At 38.6% G+C, this 18294-nt stretch overlaps 1 protein-coding gene across 2 annotated transcripts in view; it reads left to right on the top strand.

Annotated features, from left to right (window-relative positions):
* The window catches only part of SGCZ (sarcoglycan zeta), a 393503-nt gene that overhangs the window by 270662 nt on the left and 104547 nt on the right, over nucleotides 1-18294 (top strand). For both annotated transcript variants that reach the window (XM_054028998.1, XM_054028999.1), the window contains exon 4: nucleotides 17897-18019. In XM_054028998.1, coding sequence (XP_053884973.1) covers nucleotides 17897-18019 — 123 coding nt within the window. The remainder of the gene's footprint in view (nucleotides 1-17896; nucleotides 18020-18294) is intronic.

Here is an 18294-nt window from a genome sequence, read left to right as displayed (position 1 = left end):
TAGTAATAAAAACCTTGGACAGATAATATGGAGCCTTCATTTTGTGTAATGAAATCCTAATTTTAGTTGAAGGGTCTCTTTAGGAACATCACAATAAGGCAAAGATTATTTTAATGTCAATGATTGAGCAGCATAGACAAGTAGGACAGGTGCAGAATAACAGTTGGATAAGGGAAAAAAAATTTACCTCCAGAAATAATACATTTTTCATCATGTAGTCATTACATGGGTAACGCTGAAAGATGCATTTTGTTTTAGCCATTTTTTTTAAATGAGTGCCTGATTAGGATCTTAACTTCATATTTAGGCACCTATATCAGTGGCCTAATTTGTAAAAACACTGAGCACTTAGCTGTTCCCATTGATCTCAATGAGAACAGCTGAATGCTCATTGCTTTTGAAAATTAGGCCCCTTATTTAGGTGTCTAAATGGACTTTGGAGTCTAACCTTTAGGCACCCATTTTTTAAAATATTGGACCTAGACCTATTTCTGAATCCCTTCTGGCTTTATTTAAAACAAACAAACATAAGCAACCTCTTGGTCTAAACATTTTCATGTTTAACTGCAGACCAGAATTTAAAAAAAAAATAATAATTTAATTTGAAAGTTTTAGAGAGCTGAGATTTCAAAATTCAAGGTTCATAGAAGGGGAAAAAAAAACTGTGTTTCCAACTACAACTTCTAACTAAAAACTGTTCAACCTTTTTATAAGAGTCGGTAATTCAGAAATGGTTTATATTTATGCCTTTAAACTTTGCTAGCACTTAGCATTGGTGTGTAATTCATAAGTAAATTTTTGAAATCATAGGACAAAAAACAAAAGTTCCAATGGCAAAAATCTTCATTAATTCCCAGGAAGAATTAAGAATTTATACATGAAAAATGTCAAGAAATTATCATTCAAGGTGCCCACATAAACTGAACTCTACCCTTTCCTCCATTTACACAAGATTTGCAACACCCATTAATGTCTTCGTACTATCTCTGTTAGTTTGCCATGTGTTCCTACCTGCCCTACATAAATACACAAAGACTGGGTTTGTCTACACAGGAACTTATTGTTCTGCAAGATAGCATGTGAATTGGCAGAATGCTAGCTACTCTGCATTAACTCCCCATGAGGATGCTCTTTTTAAGTACCTTTGTTTAGTGTACTTTAAAGCGTATTTAATCTAAAGTGCACAAAGATGCTTTTAGTGAGTAGTAAGAGTATCCACCTTGTTGGGATTCCTTCCGAGACTTCTTTCCACTCAGCTTCTCAAGAACTCATTTTGACTCCAGCTTTCGTCACTCAGGTATCTCTATTGGCATACATCAATGCTAAGGTGATCAAATTTATCAATCATCAAGTTAATTTTAAGGTTTAATCCCTCAATGTTTGCAGAATTCCATAGAGAGACCTCAACTCCCAGGCTACCCAGTATAGTTGCCACAGAGTCCCTTCTGACTGTACGGTTTCTATAGAGCATCATATTTAAATGATTCTATGGTAGAGGTACATATTTTGGGCTGGGGGTGTTGCATATTATTTATTATTCACCACCAAAACAGCTGGGTTCTATTTACATACAAGCCAACCAGTTGGGCCTACGAAAGTAAAATTGTTTTGCCTTAGAAAAAACCCATACTTGTTTATATACCACAATGTTCCATAGTCTTGTTTAAAAGCCCCAGACTCATTTTTATGCCACCACATTCCTGGAATGTATTATAAACCCATAAACTCTCAAATCATACAGCCCTTTCTCCAGTTGTGCATTTTGGCCCACAGATACCACTCAAACACACCCCTGGTAGTTCTCTGACTGCTCCAATACTACCCCTGTATCTGAACAAGACAAATTTCCTAGAAAGATAGTTTGATTTTGTTTAGTTCCAGATGGTGGCTTGTATATATTTTTCCCTCCATTCTTATGGTGCAATTGGAGTCTTTTGTACTTCTGAGGTGGCCTTGGGACCGAGGAATCCTCAATCGGAGTGTTTCTAAAACTTGGAACCAATGCCATCCACCACATCAGAACACACAACGTTGTAAGCTTCCACGACTTCATCGTTGCAAATCTATAAGACAAAAAGGGAAGAAACCATTTCTCACCTCTTTCTTTACTTACTTTCATGAGCTTTGACTTGGCCTCCCTGAACCCAACTCTGCTCTTCACTTCTCAGGTCTACTAAGCATACAGAGGGGCAAGTCAATCCAATATCACTCATGGAACATATCCTTTCGGAAAGAGTGGTAGGGAGCCTGGATCATGACTATAGATCCTACTTGATGATCGGTCAGGTCTCCTTTGGCATCGAACCACACCTTGGTCTTCTGTGCTTCCACCTCATTAATTGCCACACTCTTCTTTCCATAGTCTTATTAAAATTGTTTTATTTTTCCTAGTTTGCACCATGTGAGTTACTCTGGTAACTCCCTGAATCCTCACTTGCTTTGGCTCTTCTGACAAATGCCCAGTCATAGTTATTGCTGCCCAGCTGTTTAGTAACATTTCCTTTACCACCCCCACTATAGTGTTTTTTTTTAATCATGGGTAGTCGCCAGTGATACTGTGAAAGGGGCTCTACAAAAGACAGCTGTGGTGCAGGGGTCTGGTAGCCCTATTGGGAAGCTCACTGGGCTCCCCACTCCGGCAGAGCTTTTAATCTCTTCACTTCTTACTCCAATTTCTTTTTGTTAAACTGCCAGAAAGGGGACTTGGGCTCAGTGTGGCAATGCCTAATGTTAGGCACCCTGTCACCTGAATCAGAGCCCTGAGTTAAGCACCCAGGCTCCCTATACAGTGCATGGACAGAGTTAGGAGCTGTGGCCTAAGCCGCATCCTCAAGCACCTTAGGTGCCTATCTTCACTCAGGATTCACAGCTGTGAACCTCTCCTAGAGTTAAGTGCCTAGGTCCTTTCTCACAAGAAAACAAGGTATAACTTTTATAGCTTATAATGTTTAGACCTGTGGTTGTAGCACTTACCTAGGATATGGGTGACCTGGGTTCACTTCCTCCCACTACTTGATGTGGAGAGAATCTGAATCCATGTCTCAGGAGAATATCCTAACCACTAAGCTATGGGATATTCTGAAGTGGATCTCTCAATGTCTCACGTTGAAACCACTCCACTTTGGGTAAATAATTAAAAAGCTATTGGACCAGGGACTTGAACTGGAGTGAGTGCCCTAACCACTGAGATATAGATTCATTCTCACTATTACTCTGGCCAAATGAGTATTTAATTATTTATACAATATAGAATGGCTTCAAAGGGAGAGATTCAATTGAGAGATGGAGGGGTGTGGGTTCAAATCCCTCCTCCATAACAAGCAAAGGTGGGAATTGAACCCAGATCTCCCACATTCTTTGTGAGTGCTATAGGGACAGGGCTAAAAAGTGAAGCAGGCACTACCATTATCTCCTACAATAGTGATTTTTTTTGTACATGGCCTAAGCTGTTAGGTAGCCTCTGAGAATGCCCATCACATCAGGCCCATAGGCAGCATTGAGAAGTTTCTCTAGACTCAACTTTCAACTACTTGTTGATTTTAAAGTAATATCTAGACAGCTAAGATTAAACTTGTTAGCAAAATGTTATACATATACAGTTATTTACAGAAATTTTTACTCAGGAATATACTTTCTAAGAAGCAACTAGCTTAAGATAACCAACTCATCATTGAGATAAGACTTTTTGTTGCTTCTCAGTTAAACTGGCATAGAGGTAGGTTCTCCAGCTCAGCTTCACAGTTGCAATGATGGTTTTCTTGAAATAGAGAGAAACTTTATAAAAAAAAAAAAAAAAGAAAAGTGTTAATAAGATGCTTGTCAGTGACAAAATTTTTGTTATGAGATAGGGAGTGCCCTCAGTGTCCAGCCAACAGGCCATTCTCCATATCTTTCATCAGAATGTTTCACTTCAGAAAATGAAGTTGAACACAGTAAGCCTATTTTATATAATTTCTGATAGGTAATGTGCTTTCTTTTTGTGCTTTAGATATCTTTTTGGCAAACCTGATGTGGGCCAGTCAGAAGGTGACACACGCTTTCAGTGAAGATTGAAATGTCCAACTAGAATATAAATTGTGTCCCTTCTTACCTTCTGTATTAGAAACTGTTTGCATGATCAGAACCGTGATTAGTAGAGTGTCAGCGTGTTCCCAGGTAGCATGAAGAAGAAGGAAAAGGAAATGTCTTGTCTAGCAGACTATAGCAATTCATTAGAAAGGAAACTGCATTTCCTTAAACCTGCTAGCTGACATGGAACTCTGCGTTATAGTTGGATTCAACTGTAGATGTCCTAGTTAGTGAATAAAAAGTCACTAATGGTTCAGTACAGTACAGGGGTGTTAGTGTTTAATCATTAATCCCTTGCCATCTGTCTTAATGGTGCTAACCCTCATGCTCTGTCAGCCAATACAGATAGCATAACTGCTGCTCAGAAATGTTTAAAGTAGGAATAGTTGGTTTGGTTATGTAGCAGGTGGATCCAAAAGTGGGGGCAGGGGGAAAGCAGACACTATTCAAAGGAATTTTAATATGTTTTCAGTGGTTTGGCCTACATCTTCAAAAGATGGTGTTAATTCTCAGTCTTTAACTTCATTAACTACTAATACTTGATTGAACTGCTAAGGCAGGTGCTGTGCATTTGTCATGACATTCACAAAGCTGCTGCTGGGTGCTAAGCACAATTAAATTACCTACAGCATCTGGCCCTTTAACAGTCCCTGACAGGACATTCAGATTTTATTTTTACTCCTTTTTTCCTTCTGACATTCAGACAGCTCATTAATTTTGGAGACAATATGCTATTCTATATATGAACGGTTTAGGAGAAAGGCATAAAAAAGGGCAAGCAAATGTAATGCTATTTTGTAACTTTATTCTATTAAATCCAGAAATTTAATACTATTTAAAAAAAAAAACCTAGTAAGAAGCCATCACGTCTTTCTAGCATGTTTCTTGACTTCACCATTTTTCCTCCTCTAGGGGAAAAAAAGCTACTGTACACTATAAGATCTTAAAATGATAGCAAAGAGACGTATTGTTAAGAAAATGAGGTGTAGGAATACATGGTTGCAGAAACTAGATTTAAATGATCTTGATAAATTGAACAACTAGGCTAAAGTCAATTAAAGGTGAGTTGATAAGGGTAGTGCTAAAAGACTTCATTAGAGAAGAAATAATCAAATATAATCTGGCTACACATTAGTATTGCAGAGGAGGATCTGAGGTTTATAGTGGATAATAAATGAAGTATGGGCCAATGCAATACTATTGCAAAAAAGGCAAATACTAACCTGGATTTTACTAATACAAGTATCATGTATAAAACAAGTCAGGTTGTAAACCTGTACTGCATCCAAGCCTAAATTCAATTAATGTGTTCATGTTAAAAAATAAATAAATAAGACTTGAGGAGGTTCAAAGTGGAGCAACAAAAATAAGATTTAGAAATAAGACCTGCAGATAACTGAGCTGAGAAATGTCTGAAATAAACATACTGGGGACCCACTTCTCACCCATTTCCAGCCCCTCTACAGTAAAAGGGGGCCCTAAAATTCCCAATTCCATCCAAGAGAGAATTCTCCCATGCAGGACCCAAGGAAAACTGTCTGTGACTTATTCTGTGGACCCCTTGTAAGCCCTGATGTAAGGAGTACGTTGGGAACTTGATTGGGCACATAGTGCTGGGGAGATTCCAGGCAGTACTGCTGCCACCTAGAACAGCCCTACAAGTCTACTGTAACTTAGACAGCTCCTCAGGACCACTGCAGCTTCCAGAGCAAAATAGAATCAGGAGGGCACAAAGGTGGCTTGAAGCCATCTTGAATCCGTCTCTCCCTGTACTTTTCTTCTTAGAGGTGGAGCACAGAATCTTGCCCCCTCGGTGGGTGCATAATACATTTGGTTATGCTTGTGTTCCAGTGGGCATTGTCTACCTATAGGGGCTGGTCCATTTCACACCTCCAACCAGCATCAGGCAGTAGAGCTGGCTGTGCTCTGAGTGGAGCATATGTTACACCTATGGCAAGGGGGGCAGAGCTGTCACTGTATGTGTGCTTTCAGGGAGTCCCCAGGAGGAAATTCTGCATTATTCAGCTGGAATTCTTCTGGGGGCTCGCACTTCACCCAGTCCCATGCATTTGGATGTAGTGGACAGATTCTAGATTTAATTATGTATTTTTATGGAAAAGTGAATTTATGAAGAGGACAGAAATAGAATCATTGTGGATCTAAACTTGATCACTCCTCTCTTAGAGATGATTTGATAAGAATATTATTGTTTATTTGGTATAGTATGAAAGAAGGGTTTAATGAAAAGCAAAGAGAAACAACAAAATAAAGCTGGCCACAACCCTTGGACTGGATAACACATTAGATGACCCTTTCCGCTAAAATGATTCAGTTGTTCCATCTCCATTCAATCTGCATCTGTAAAATGAGAAGTGAACTCATAGCCTAGGGGAGGTGAGTGGTTTATTTAAGCCATTTTTATGTCCTTCGGCTATTATGGAGGCTGAAGAGACCCACCATGTAACTTAGATAGCCCTGGGGGGGTGGGGCGTGTCAAAGTTAGGGCCAACTCCCCAGGCTGCCCTGAGAGCCACAGTGCTGCCTGGAATCTTCAGAGATTTGCCCCCAGTATGCACCTCTCAACCCAAGTCCCACCCCATACATCAGGGTTATGATGGGGGTCCTCAGAAGGCAGCATTTCAGCTGTCTTCTGCAGCATCTCCACAAGGGGAATCTGCACTCAGCTAGATATGGAGCTCTTAGGACCCCTTTAGGACTCTCTGCCCTTTTACATGGCATAAATGGGCCAGAGCATGTGTGAACATCTGCCTCCCAGACCTCAAATGAGGCAATTGTGGGGATTTCTAATGTGAACATCCTAGCCACAAAACTGAAATGAAATCGTTAAACTCATTTCACATAAGCCTTTAAAAATCAACAGGCCTATGATAGAGAGGAAAGCACTCTCATATTGCTATTTAACTGAGCCAAACAAGTCCATTTCATGTTTTTTCCTAATATATTTTTAGATTCATAGATTCTGAGGCCAGCAGGGAGCACTGATCATTTAATCTGACCTCCTGTATAATAACACAGGCGACAGAACTTCCCCAAAATAATTCCTAGAGCAGATCTTTTAGAAAGATATCCAATCTTAATTTAAATGTTGTCAGTGATGGAGAATTCATCACGACCCTTGGTAAACTGTTCCAATGGTTAATTACTCTCACTGTCAAAAATGTACACCTTATTTCCACTCTAAATTTATCTATCTTTGACTTAGAACCATTGGATCATGTACTTTTCTCTGCTAGATTGAGAAGCCCTTATTAAATATTTGCCTGTATAAATGCTTATATACTATAATAAAGTCACCTTTTAGCTATCTCTTTCTTAAGCTACATAGATTGAGCTCTTTGAGTCTAACACTATAAAGTATGGTTTCCAATCCTTTCATCATTCTTGTGTCTCTTCACCAAACCATCTCTAATTTATCTACCTCATTCTTGAATTGGGGACACCAGAACTGGACACAGTATCCCAGCAGTGGTCACATGAGTGCCATATATAGAGGTGCAATAATCTCTCTACTCCTATTCAAGATCCCCCTATTTATGCATATAATGATTCATTAGCTGTTTTTGCCACAGCATCACACTGGGAGTTCATGATCAGCCGATTATCCACCATGGCTCCCAAAAAATGTTTAGTGCTTTTACCGCTACTGAGGATAGACCCCCATCCTGTAAGTGTTCTGAGATGTATACTTTTACATTTAGCTCTATTACAATGTATATTGTTTGCTTGCACCCAGTTTACCAAGTGATCAAGATTACCCTCTGTCAGTAACCTGTCCCCTTCATTATTTACCATTCCCCCAATTTTTTGTCATCTGCAAACTTTATCAGTGATAATTTTAATTTTTTTTCTAGGTCATTGATAAAAAATTTAAATAGCATAGGGCCAACAACTGATCCCTGTGGCAACCCACTGGAAACACACCCACTCAATGTTTACAATCATATCTTTAGATCTATCAGTTAGCCAGTTTTTAATGTGTGCTGGAAAATTTTATATTCTATTTTTAATCAAAATGTTGTGTGGTACCAAGTAAAGTGCCTTACAGAAGTCTAAGTATATTTTGTCAACACTATTTCCTTTATCAACCAAACTTGTAACCTCATCGAAAAAAAGATATCAAGTTAGTTTCATAGGATCTGTTTTCCATATACCCATGTTGATTTGCATTACTTACATTACCCTCTGTTAATACTTTATTAATTAAGTCCTTATCAGCTGCTCCATTATCTTGCTCCAGGATCGATAACAGGCTGACAAGTTTATAATTACTAAGGTCATCCCATTTACCCTTTTTAAAAACTGGCACAACTTTAGCTTTTACAGACTTTTGGGACTTTTACGTGCTCCAAGACTTATTGAAAACTGGCATTAACAATCCAGTGAGCTCCTCAGCTAGATCTTTTAAAAAACTTGCATGCAAGTTTCAGGATCTGCTAATTCATAAATGTCTGACTTTAGTAGCTTCTTTTTAATGTCCTCCAGAGATACTAGTGGAATGGAAAGAGTGTTATTACCACCATATGCTGAGACTATACTATATCATTAAGACTATTTCTATATAAGATATGAATAATTAATCACATATGTAAATAACATATTTACACCCTTTTATTATTTAGTGTAGATTGCAGTCGCACACTAGAGAATCATGTCAGGAAAAACTGAGTATGTGTATTACCTCTCCTTCGAGCTGAGCGGAGATGGCAGCCATTAAGTCAGGGAAGCCTTGAAGGCCCACTACCCCCAAATGTAATCTCCCATTTGACAACTCCAAAGCAGAGCTATCAGCCAGGTAGCAGATCTGTCCTAACTTGTAGACAGCTGACCCATCAATCCAAAGATCCTCACCCCAATACAACTGAGAAGTTCTGTTGTGACTTCCACTTTCACCCTGTTACCCAGGGTTACTTTAGCCCAAAGCTCTTGGTACCTTTTCTCTGTGCAAGGTGGTATCAGGAAATAAATCAATGGAGACGCAGCCATCCAATCGATAGATGACTGGCACAAAAAGGACAACACAAGAGTGCTTTCACTTAAAGCTATAATTTAGTCTCAACCACTTACACACGTCTGCAACAGGTTAGGAAAACACCCCCAACCCTCAATAATTACCAAAGTTGTGTGTGGCTCTCGAATGGCACAGTGGCAGTCTTCTGATGGCCAATCTTCTGTCTGCCAGTGGGGACCACAAGATGTGTCCAGAAGGAGAGTCCCTGAAGAGTCCAACTACCCCAAACTTTCTTCTCTTATTTATTCATTAGGATTACAATAGCAGGTCACTCAAAGAAAACTTAAGCAAGCAATTTCAAAGGTTAAGCAAGAGATTTCCCTCTGATCATCAATTAGTCGGGTTCCCCCCCACCCCCCAGAGTTTGCATGCTTTGAGGCCATGATAGACACAACCCTGAGGGCACATATAGATAAGGTTCCTGTTTTATTAAAACACATACCTCAACAATTTCAGAGATCCCATCAGGAAGGATGCTGGATCAAGCTGCCCTTTTTGTGGTTGCACAACATCCCTCCCTTCCTGACTCAGTCATGCCAAGGCTGTGCATAGGCCCACTTATGGCCTGCTGGCTTGGTTACTTTTAGCAATAAGCAGTTGTTTGGGCATTTTTCTGCTCTGCCAAGATTTCCCCATACACACCCTCCCCCTACAAATGTGAGAGCCCACTCCATTTCTCCACCCACTTCCCATCAACCTCCAGAGTTGGTAGGAGTTCCAACTACCTGAGCAGATGGAGAGAGAACTTGGATTCATAGAGGGCATCTATGGAAAGGATGGGAATTCTGCATATATGCATTCTCTGTACTCTCTAACTATGCTGCACCTACTGACTGTAGATCCCTGATCATCGTCCTCTGGATTAATAGTCCTGATGTGCATCTGGTACAAGCTATTGTAGTTGAGCCTTGCTTTCATGTTCCCGCCGTAACTCCTCACTTGAAACTTCAACCTTAATTGAATGTATGCAACTGAGAACAACAATACTGTATTGACTCAAAAACAAAATAGAAAAAAAATGTGCTTCTGTAGCTATCTATACAAGACCAAATTTGAGAGGAAAAATGGGGTAGTGCCTTAACAAGACCAGATACAGAAAATTTTGTCATGTTATGTACTTAAAAAAAAAAAAAAATAAATAACAGACCTAGTCATTTAAATTTAACATATAAACTTAATTTAAAGAGAACCTCTTCATGGGCCAGTTCATATGTAAAATATAGGAACAAATTGCTGTTAATCATATTTTATTTATGCATAAGAAAATATAACACTCAAAACACTTGTTTTCATGGAAATCTGAATATATTGGCATCTTCATATGAATTGGGGAATACATTTTAAATTGAATGTAAGGGGTATGGAATTAGTATGAATTTTTCATTTGCTTTATTGCAGGGGTTCTCAAACTGGGTCAGGACCCCTCAGGGGGTTGCAAGGTTATTACATGGGGGGTCATGAGCTGTCAGCTTCCACCCCAAATCCTGCTTTGCCTCTAGCACTTATAATGGTATTAAATATATTAACAAGTGTTTTTAATTTATAAGGAGGGGGTCACACTCAGACTTGCTATGTGAAAGGGATCACTAGTACAAAAGTTTGAGAACCACTGCTTTATTGCCTTTGCGTTCATTGAAAAATATGGAAGCTCTCTAGTGGCTGAAATAATATAATCCCTGAAGTTCCTATGAATATTAAACAAAATCTCTGTAGTTTAGCACATACTTTATCTGCCTTTATATTCAAAAATATTGAGTTTAAATCCTGTGGGGGTTGAGTCTTTATTAAAAATGCTTTAGCTCTTTTATCCTCTTAGTCTCAAAAGCATCCATAAATTTTCAAATCTTTATCAAGAAATATGCTGTATTTAATAAATATTTAAACAGCCTGTTTTTATTGAAGAAACAAAACACTGTAAATTAAGTGTGAATTTCATTACATTTTGCATACACAGAGATCATGAGCTCTCAATAATTCACTTTGAACTGTGGGCCTTTGTGATGAACTGGAAGATATCTATTACTTTTTATGAATATGATGCATGCCTCCCTATGTTTGTTGATGGTGGGTTACTAGCTGTGGAGTTAGATCAAAAGGAGTTATTAAAGGAACCAAGCAGGAAAGGTAAAACAATGGCTTCTGTGAATCGGGTATAGAATGGGTATATTGTAATTTAAAGGAGCCATTGCAGTGAGCACGCTGATGCTTTGTATTATTGATGCTTTTCAGGCACCCCAGTTTCAATTCATGCACTGGTGCTTCGAGGATGGATTAAAAATGTACTGTAGGTGCCTGGAAGCAGAGCAGAACATACAGCAATGAAAGTGCTAGCTTTATTCTCTTGCACAGCTTTGAATTTCTTTTATAGTTGCTGATAGCAGTGGGAGTGGATGGTTTTTACTGCCAAAAAAGAAAGAATAATGCAGAGTGTGAGTTCCTTGGAGAAAGACATATCTTTAAAGTTCCATGCACATTTTTGTGCTATGTGAATAATAAACAATTGCAACACTAAATACAAAAGGAAACCACACAATGCAAAGTTTCTGACAAACCTAAAACCAAGGGAATTCAGAGTTTTGTCTTTCATTCTGGTCCACATAATAAAAAAAATACTTAGCACTTTTCATCTGTAGACCTCAGAGCTTTATGCACATGGTAAGTATCATTATCCTTATTATGATCTCTTTTGTGTGGAAAGCAGAAAAACATGAAAGAGTGAAATCTATGAAAAGAATTATGCAGGAAATAGGTGCTCAAAAGTGACCATCATTCATCACAATCTGACGCACGACTCTGTGTGTCATGATGCACCACATGCATAGTCACAAAAGTCTGTTGTGAAGGTCTGCAGACTGCACATGTCTTGTCGAGGCTGGCATGAGACAAGAGAGCATCTAACAATCCAGAGCATCTAAGAATCTGTGATGAACTATACCAACAGAAAGAACAGGAGTACTTGTGGCACCTTAGAGACTAACAAATTGATTAGAACATAAGCTTTCGTGGACTACATCCGAAGAAGTGGGTTGTAGTCCACGAAAGCTTATGCTCTAATAAATTTGTTAGTCTCTAAGGTGCCACAAGTACTCCTGTTCTTTTTGCAGATACAGACTAACACGGCTGCTACTCTGAAACCTATACCAACAGAGAGATCAGCAAAAGCAGGCTAATGTCTGATGGTAAGATTTGTGCAGAATGTACATTCTGCAGCAACAAGCTTCCTAGGAATGCCAAGAAAAAAGGCATCTCTATACTAAATTAGATTAGTTTTTCAGGAGAGCACATCTTTTATGCATGCAATTATGAGTTTTACCTTCTCTGAAGTACTGTTTGCAGTTCCTTTATGAACTTGATGTAATGTAATATAGCTCTGTATTTGGTAGGATATTATATCACTTATCCAAATTTGGGAGATTTCCATGCATATTCTCCAGTAAATTCCACTTCATCTAATCCATTTCTGATGGTTACTGTCTTGGCTGATACCAAGGAATGAACCAGGGACAGCTAGAACTAAAAGCAGAAATTGTTACAGCTTGAGCTAAGTTTTCTAGTTGAAATCTAGAACAGACCCATATCTTCCATGGATTGGGTACAGAATGGGAAATATAATCTTCACTGATCATTGAGTTGCATAACGTGTCTAAGTGCCTCCAAAACATTTTTTCCATAGTGTAACATACTCAAAGCACATTTATTTTATTGTAGAAGAAGTGGAATTCACTTTTGTAATGACATTTGTGGAGTAACCGATTTCTAGGAGTATTTTGATATAGTATGAAAGTAAAGAGCCACAAATGTCAATGGTTTAAAATATCTCACAAGTTTCCTGGTGGTGGTAATAATTTCTGCTACAGATGGTTAGCTTGTTAAGCATTCTGCATGAAAAACTGTACTGTTTGTAACACACAAAGTTTTACATGTGAGTCATTAAAAGCTGGGCTATTACTTGTAATAGATATCTTTCCCCCTCATCTTTACCAAAACACTAGTCTCCTTTTCCCAGACCTGAAAGTAGTTCTATATCCAACCCATCTGTCTTGATGCCCTCTGCCTGTATAGTTGTGCCTAGGAAAGTAAATATAGGGTCTGACTTGGTACAGATATGACCATTTCCTGCATGTCCTTGGGAGAACTTTTTGAATTAAGTTTAAGTATTTTTGGTGTCCATTGTTTTAAATGCAAAGTTTATGTATCATTATGTGTGGTTCCTGTATAAGTTTGCTCATGTCCAACATGAGTAAAGACCTATGCCTACACTTAAGAATATAAGAACGGCCATACTGGGCCAGACCATCTAGCCCATGCTGTCTTCTGACAGTGGCCAGTGACAGATTCTTGAGGGAGTGAACAGAGCAGTGCAATATTGAGTGATCCATCCCCTGTAATTCAGCCTCAGCTTCTAAAGTTGGAAGTTTAGGGACACCTGAACAGATGTTTTCAGAGAACTACCCACAGTTACTTCAAGATCTTTCTTGAGTGGTAACAGCTAATTTAGACCCCATCATTTTGAATATATACTTGGGATTATTTTTTCTAATGTGCATTACTTTGCACTTATCAACATTGTATTTCACCTATCTTTTTTGCCCAGTCATCAGTTTAGTGAGAGCGCTTTGTAACTCATCGCATTTTGCTTTGGACTTAACTATCTTAAGTAATGTAGTAACTTCTGCAAATGTTGTCACCTCACTATTCTCCCCCTTTCCATATCATTTATGAATATGTTGAACAGCACAGGTCCCAATACAGATCATTGGGGGACCCCATTATTTATCTCACTCCATTGTAAAAAATAACCATATATTCCAAACCTTTGTTTCCTTTAACCTATCTTTTAACCAACTACTGATCTGTGAAAGGAACTTCCCTTTTATCCCATGACTCTTCCCTTTGCTCAATAGCCTTTACTGAGGAACCTTGTCAAAGACTTTCTAGAAGTCCAACATGACAAAGTTCCTCCTCTATCTTGGTGGGTCCTGCACTTATTGGCAGATTTTCTTGCCACCGAGATTCACCATGTGGGTTGGGGAACAGCCCAGAGAACTTCCCCTCTGGGAGATCCCAGAGTCCAGGTCAATTAGGAGGTTTGGGGGAAACCTGGGCCTGCCCTCTAGTCTGGGTTCCAGCCCAGGGCCCTGTGGACTGCAGCTGTCTATAGTGCCTCCTTTAACAGCTGCAACTGACAGCTACAACTCCCTGGGCTACTTCCCCATGGCCTCCTCCAAACACCTTTTTTATTCTCACCACAGGACCTTCCTCCTGGTGTCTGATAACACTTGTGTTCCTCAATCCTTCAGCAGCATACTCTCAGCTCCTTGCTCCCAGCTCCTCACACTCACACCACAAACTAAAGTGAGCTCCTTTTAAAACCCAGGTGCCTTGATTAGCCTGCCTTAATTGATTCTAGCAGCTTCTTCTTAATTGGCTTCAGGTGTCTTAATTAGCCTGCCTGCCTTAACTGGTTCTAGCAGGTTCCTGATTACTCTAGTGCAGCCCCTTCTCTGGTCACTCAGGAAACAGAAAACTACTCATCCAGTGACCAGTATATTTGCCCTCTACCAGACTCCTGTACCCCACTGGTCTGGGTCTGTCACACCAAGTATACTGTATTTGCTAGATCACCCTTGTCCACATCCAAAGAATTCTAATAGATTGGTGATGTATGACTTCCCTTTACAAAAGCTGTGTATATATACAAAAGCTGTGTTGACTCCTCCTCAACATACCATGTTTATCTATGTGTCTGATAATTCTATTCTATTCTATACTGTTGTTTCAACCAATGTGCCTGGTACTGAAGTTAGACTTACTGGCCTGTAATTGCTAGGATCACTTCTGAAGCCTTTAAAAAAATGGTGTTACATTAACTACCCTCCAGTTATATGATATAGAGGCTGATTAAAATAATATGTTATATACCACAGTTAGTAGTTTTGCCATTTCATATTTGAATTCCTTCAGAACTCTTGAGTGAATACCATCTGTTCCTGGTGACTTATTACTGTTTAATGTATCAATTTGTTCCAAAACCACCTCTACTGACACTTCAGTCTGGGATAGTTTCTCAGATTTGTTCTGTACAAAGAATAGTGAAAACTGATGCAGAGAATTCATTTAGCTTCTCTGCAATGGATTTATCTTCTTTGGGTGCTCCTTTAGCACATCAATCAGCGAGTGATCCCATTGACTGTTTGGCAGGTTTCCTGCTTCTCATATACTTCAATATTTTTTGTTAGTTTTTGTGGTATTTAGCTAGTTGCTAATCAAATTCTTTCTTGGTCGGCCTTCTTATATTTTTACTTCACATGCCAGAGTTTATACTTTTTTTGTTTTACACATGTTGTACTTAATTAGATTTCCCTAGTGCAAGCAAGACTGAAGGACTGATAACAGATAAAAGTATTCATAGTTGTTTATAGCCTGATCTTATATGGTACGCATTCAGTAAGTCCATAATCTTTGGGAGTGTAGAGTGTGACCACGCTGCAGAATCAGTTCTATTCTTATGCCTATCTCTTTGAGATTAAATCTGGGGACTATCTCATTTAGTACAGAGGAATCTTGGGTGTTTTAGGCCCAAATTAATTTAAGCAAGGTAACCAGCTTTTTTGCAGTTCCACTATCCAGGATGGTGGAGAAATAAGCTGTTCACGCTCAAATTTCTAGTAGATTGTGGGAGAAGGAGGTAGTGATCCAACTAGCTAATCTCAACAAAGAAGATTGATGTACAGGTGAGCCAGTCATTTGTCCTGTGAAGACTTCAGAAATGCGGGTAATAGGGGGCTATTTAACCTTTTTTTTTGCCAGACACCCTGCCTTAAAAATCCAAGTGGGAGTGGAGGAACTTCAGCACCAAGTTGGATCAGGCCCTTAAATGGGATTTGAGGGACATGTGCACCTCACAGTTCAGAAGCTGCATGAGAAGTAAGTGGGCACTTTCACATACACACACACAGGATCCTCAATGCAGTAAAAGAAAACAAAGCCACTTCAGAGCTGTTGAACCTTGCTATCTTGGTTTTATAGTGCTTAGGGATTACAAACCGGCAGGTTCAGTTCTTAGAGGTTCATATCTGTTATGGTTAGCATGTGTTTGTCGTGCCACTGGAAGTGAATGCCTCTCTGGAAGCACTCTGCCCTTTGTAGGATTAAGCCTCAGTTAATGGGATATGAGGGTTCTGAGAGACTCTCAGGATCTGGTCATTATTACGTGGTTATAAAGAGCACTTCAGAAACCTGTTCACTTCTTTCACTACACAGAGTAAATAAAAATTGTAGCAAAACCTGATGATCACAGTCATAATGTTAAAAATAAAGCAAAAACATGACATGGAGGTGGAATCGGATATGCATAAGAGGCACTTTTACAACAGGGCAAATATAGCACTAATTTCAAAGGAAGAGAGCTGCACCTATATTACTATAAATCTTCTGTATTGATATTCTAACTATAATTCTAGCTTCTATATGGTGTAAATATAATATCACTCTAGTGGGGTAATCACCTTTCCAAGAGCTTAATCTTTTCTTTTTTTTTTTTAACTTGGCCCTGAATATTAAGAACCTCATCAGAAAATCCTAATTCAAAATTGGCTGTTAGGGCTTTTATATCTCTGATTGGATTCCGGTTTTTGATGATGGCCATTTATATGTTGAACTGATGACTGCAGCATTATGTAAGCAGGTGCATTCCTCGCTGTACAATATCTACTAGCTTCAACAGAGCTGGGAGGCTGGTATGTGAACTCTGATGACAACTGCAGTGGAGTTTAGAATACCACCCCCATAATCCTTTGCATGTGTATCTTGAGGGGATAGTCTAGGCCTAAATTAGGAATCTAAATATATAAATGTAACTAAATAGGGATCAATGAGAAAACCTAGGAGTGTCCTAGAAATAACATTGCACAAGAAGGCTGAAGGATTTCTTACTGTTGGTCAATGGAACATAACTTGTCATTTATCACTCTCACTTGGAAAACTAAAGCTCTGTTTCATTGCTAATGATGAGTGAAATAAGAGGATACAATTAAAAAAAAAGAGAATTTATACTGAAGTATGAGAAGAAAAAGAGATTGCATTCTAAATATAGTAGATAGGACTTTGATATCTGCTATTTGTCTAAAACAAGTTCCGCATGCTCTAGTTGGGACATTCTCTTAGGATTTTGATATCTTTTAACTGTAAGGCACTAGGTGCCCTAAGATATTTAGGAATTTTTCTTTCATAACATCAAGTTCCAAACAAGTGATGAGACAAAAGTGTTTGTGTGTGTGTTTGCTTTTTTAAGTTATCAAATTATGAAAGTACTGTATGACAGGACTAAAAAATCAACCTGGAAAAAATAGCTTTTCCACAAAGTAAATTTGTTTGCTTGTTTGTGTTTGCAGAATATGTCAGTGCTTATTTTTTGTTCTTACTAGCACAAAACTGAAAATTATACAGATAAAATTTAAGAAACCTTTCTGAATTGACATTTCAAGATCTCCGAATTTTAGTTAATTCTTAATTTTTGCTTTTCCTTCCACTGTCAATTAAATAAATTATATATACTATTTATTTTTGTTATTTTTAAATCCTATCCTAATAGACAATACTGGGATAATCATTTATACTATGAAACTGTTGAAAGATTTTATAATACAAAGTGTTCTACAATGGACAAAAATATTGAAACCAAAATATTGTTCAAAACTTGAGGTACTGTATGTGCTTCAGGGATTCAAAATGAAGTATTGATTATTTATCTTTTCATTTCAGTTTTCTTAGATTAAGGGTCTTATTTCTCAATTCCAGGAGCTGATGCTGTGGAGGCCCAGTGTAAGAGATTTGAAGTGAGGGCAAGTGAAGGTGAAAAGGTGCTGTTTTCTGCAGATGAAGATGAGATCATCATTGGAGCTGACAGACTCAAAGTAACAGGTAGAGTAACAATCAGGTCTCTAAGCAATATTTGTTTGTCTTTTTAATGACCCTGGTGATAATTTTACTTAATGAACTTGTATCTCTCAAACGTTCATAAACTCTTTTCCCCGTGTCAATGAATGGGTGTATAGGGACAGATTCTTAGCATTAGCAGGGAGTGCTTGAGCTGTTCAGAATAATCTAGGATGAGCAACCAACAGGTGCTGCATAATGTCATGTATGAAAGACATTTTCTGATGCTCAGAATAGGATGACCAGATAGAAAGTGTGAA

Source organism: Malaclemys terrapin, chromosome 5, assembly GCF_027887155.1.
Source record: "Malaclemys terrapin pileata isolate rMalTer1 chromosome 5, rMalTer1.hap1, whole genome shotgun sequence".
Taxonomy (NCBI): Eukaryota; Metazoa; Chordata; order Testudines; family Emydidae; genus Malaclemys; species Malaclemys terrapin.
This window is presented reverse-complemented; position numbering and strand designations above follow the sequence as displayed.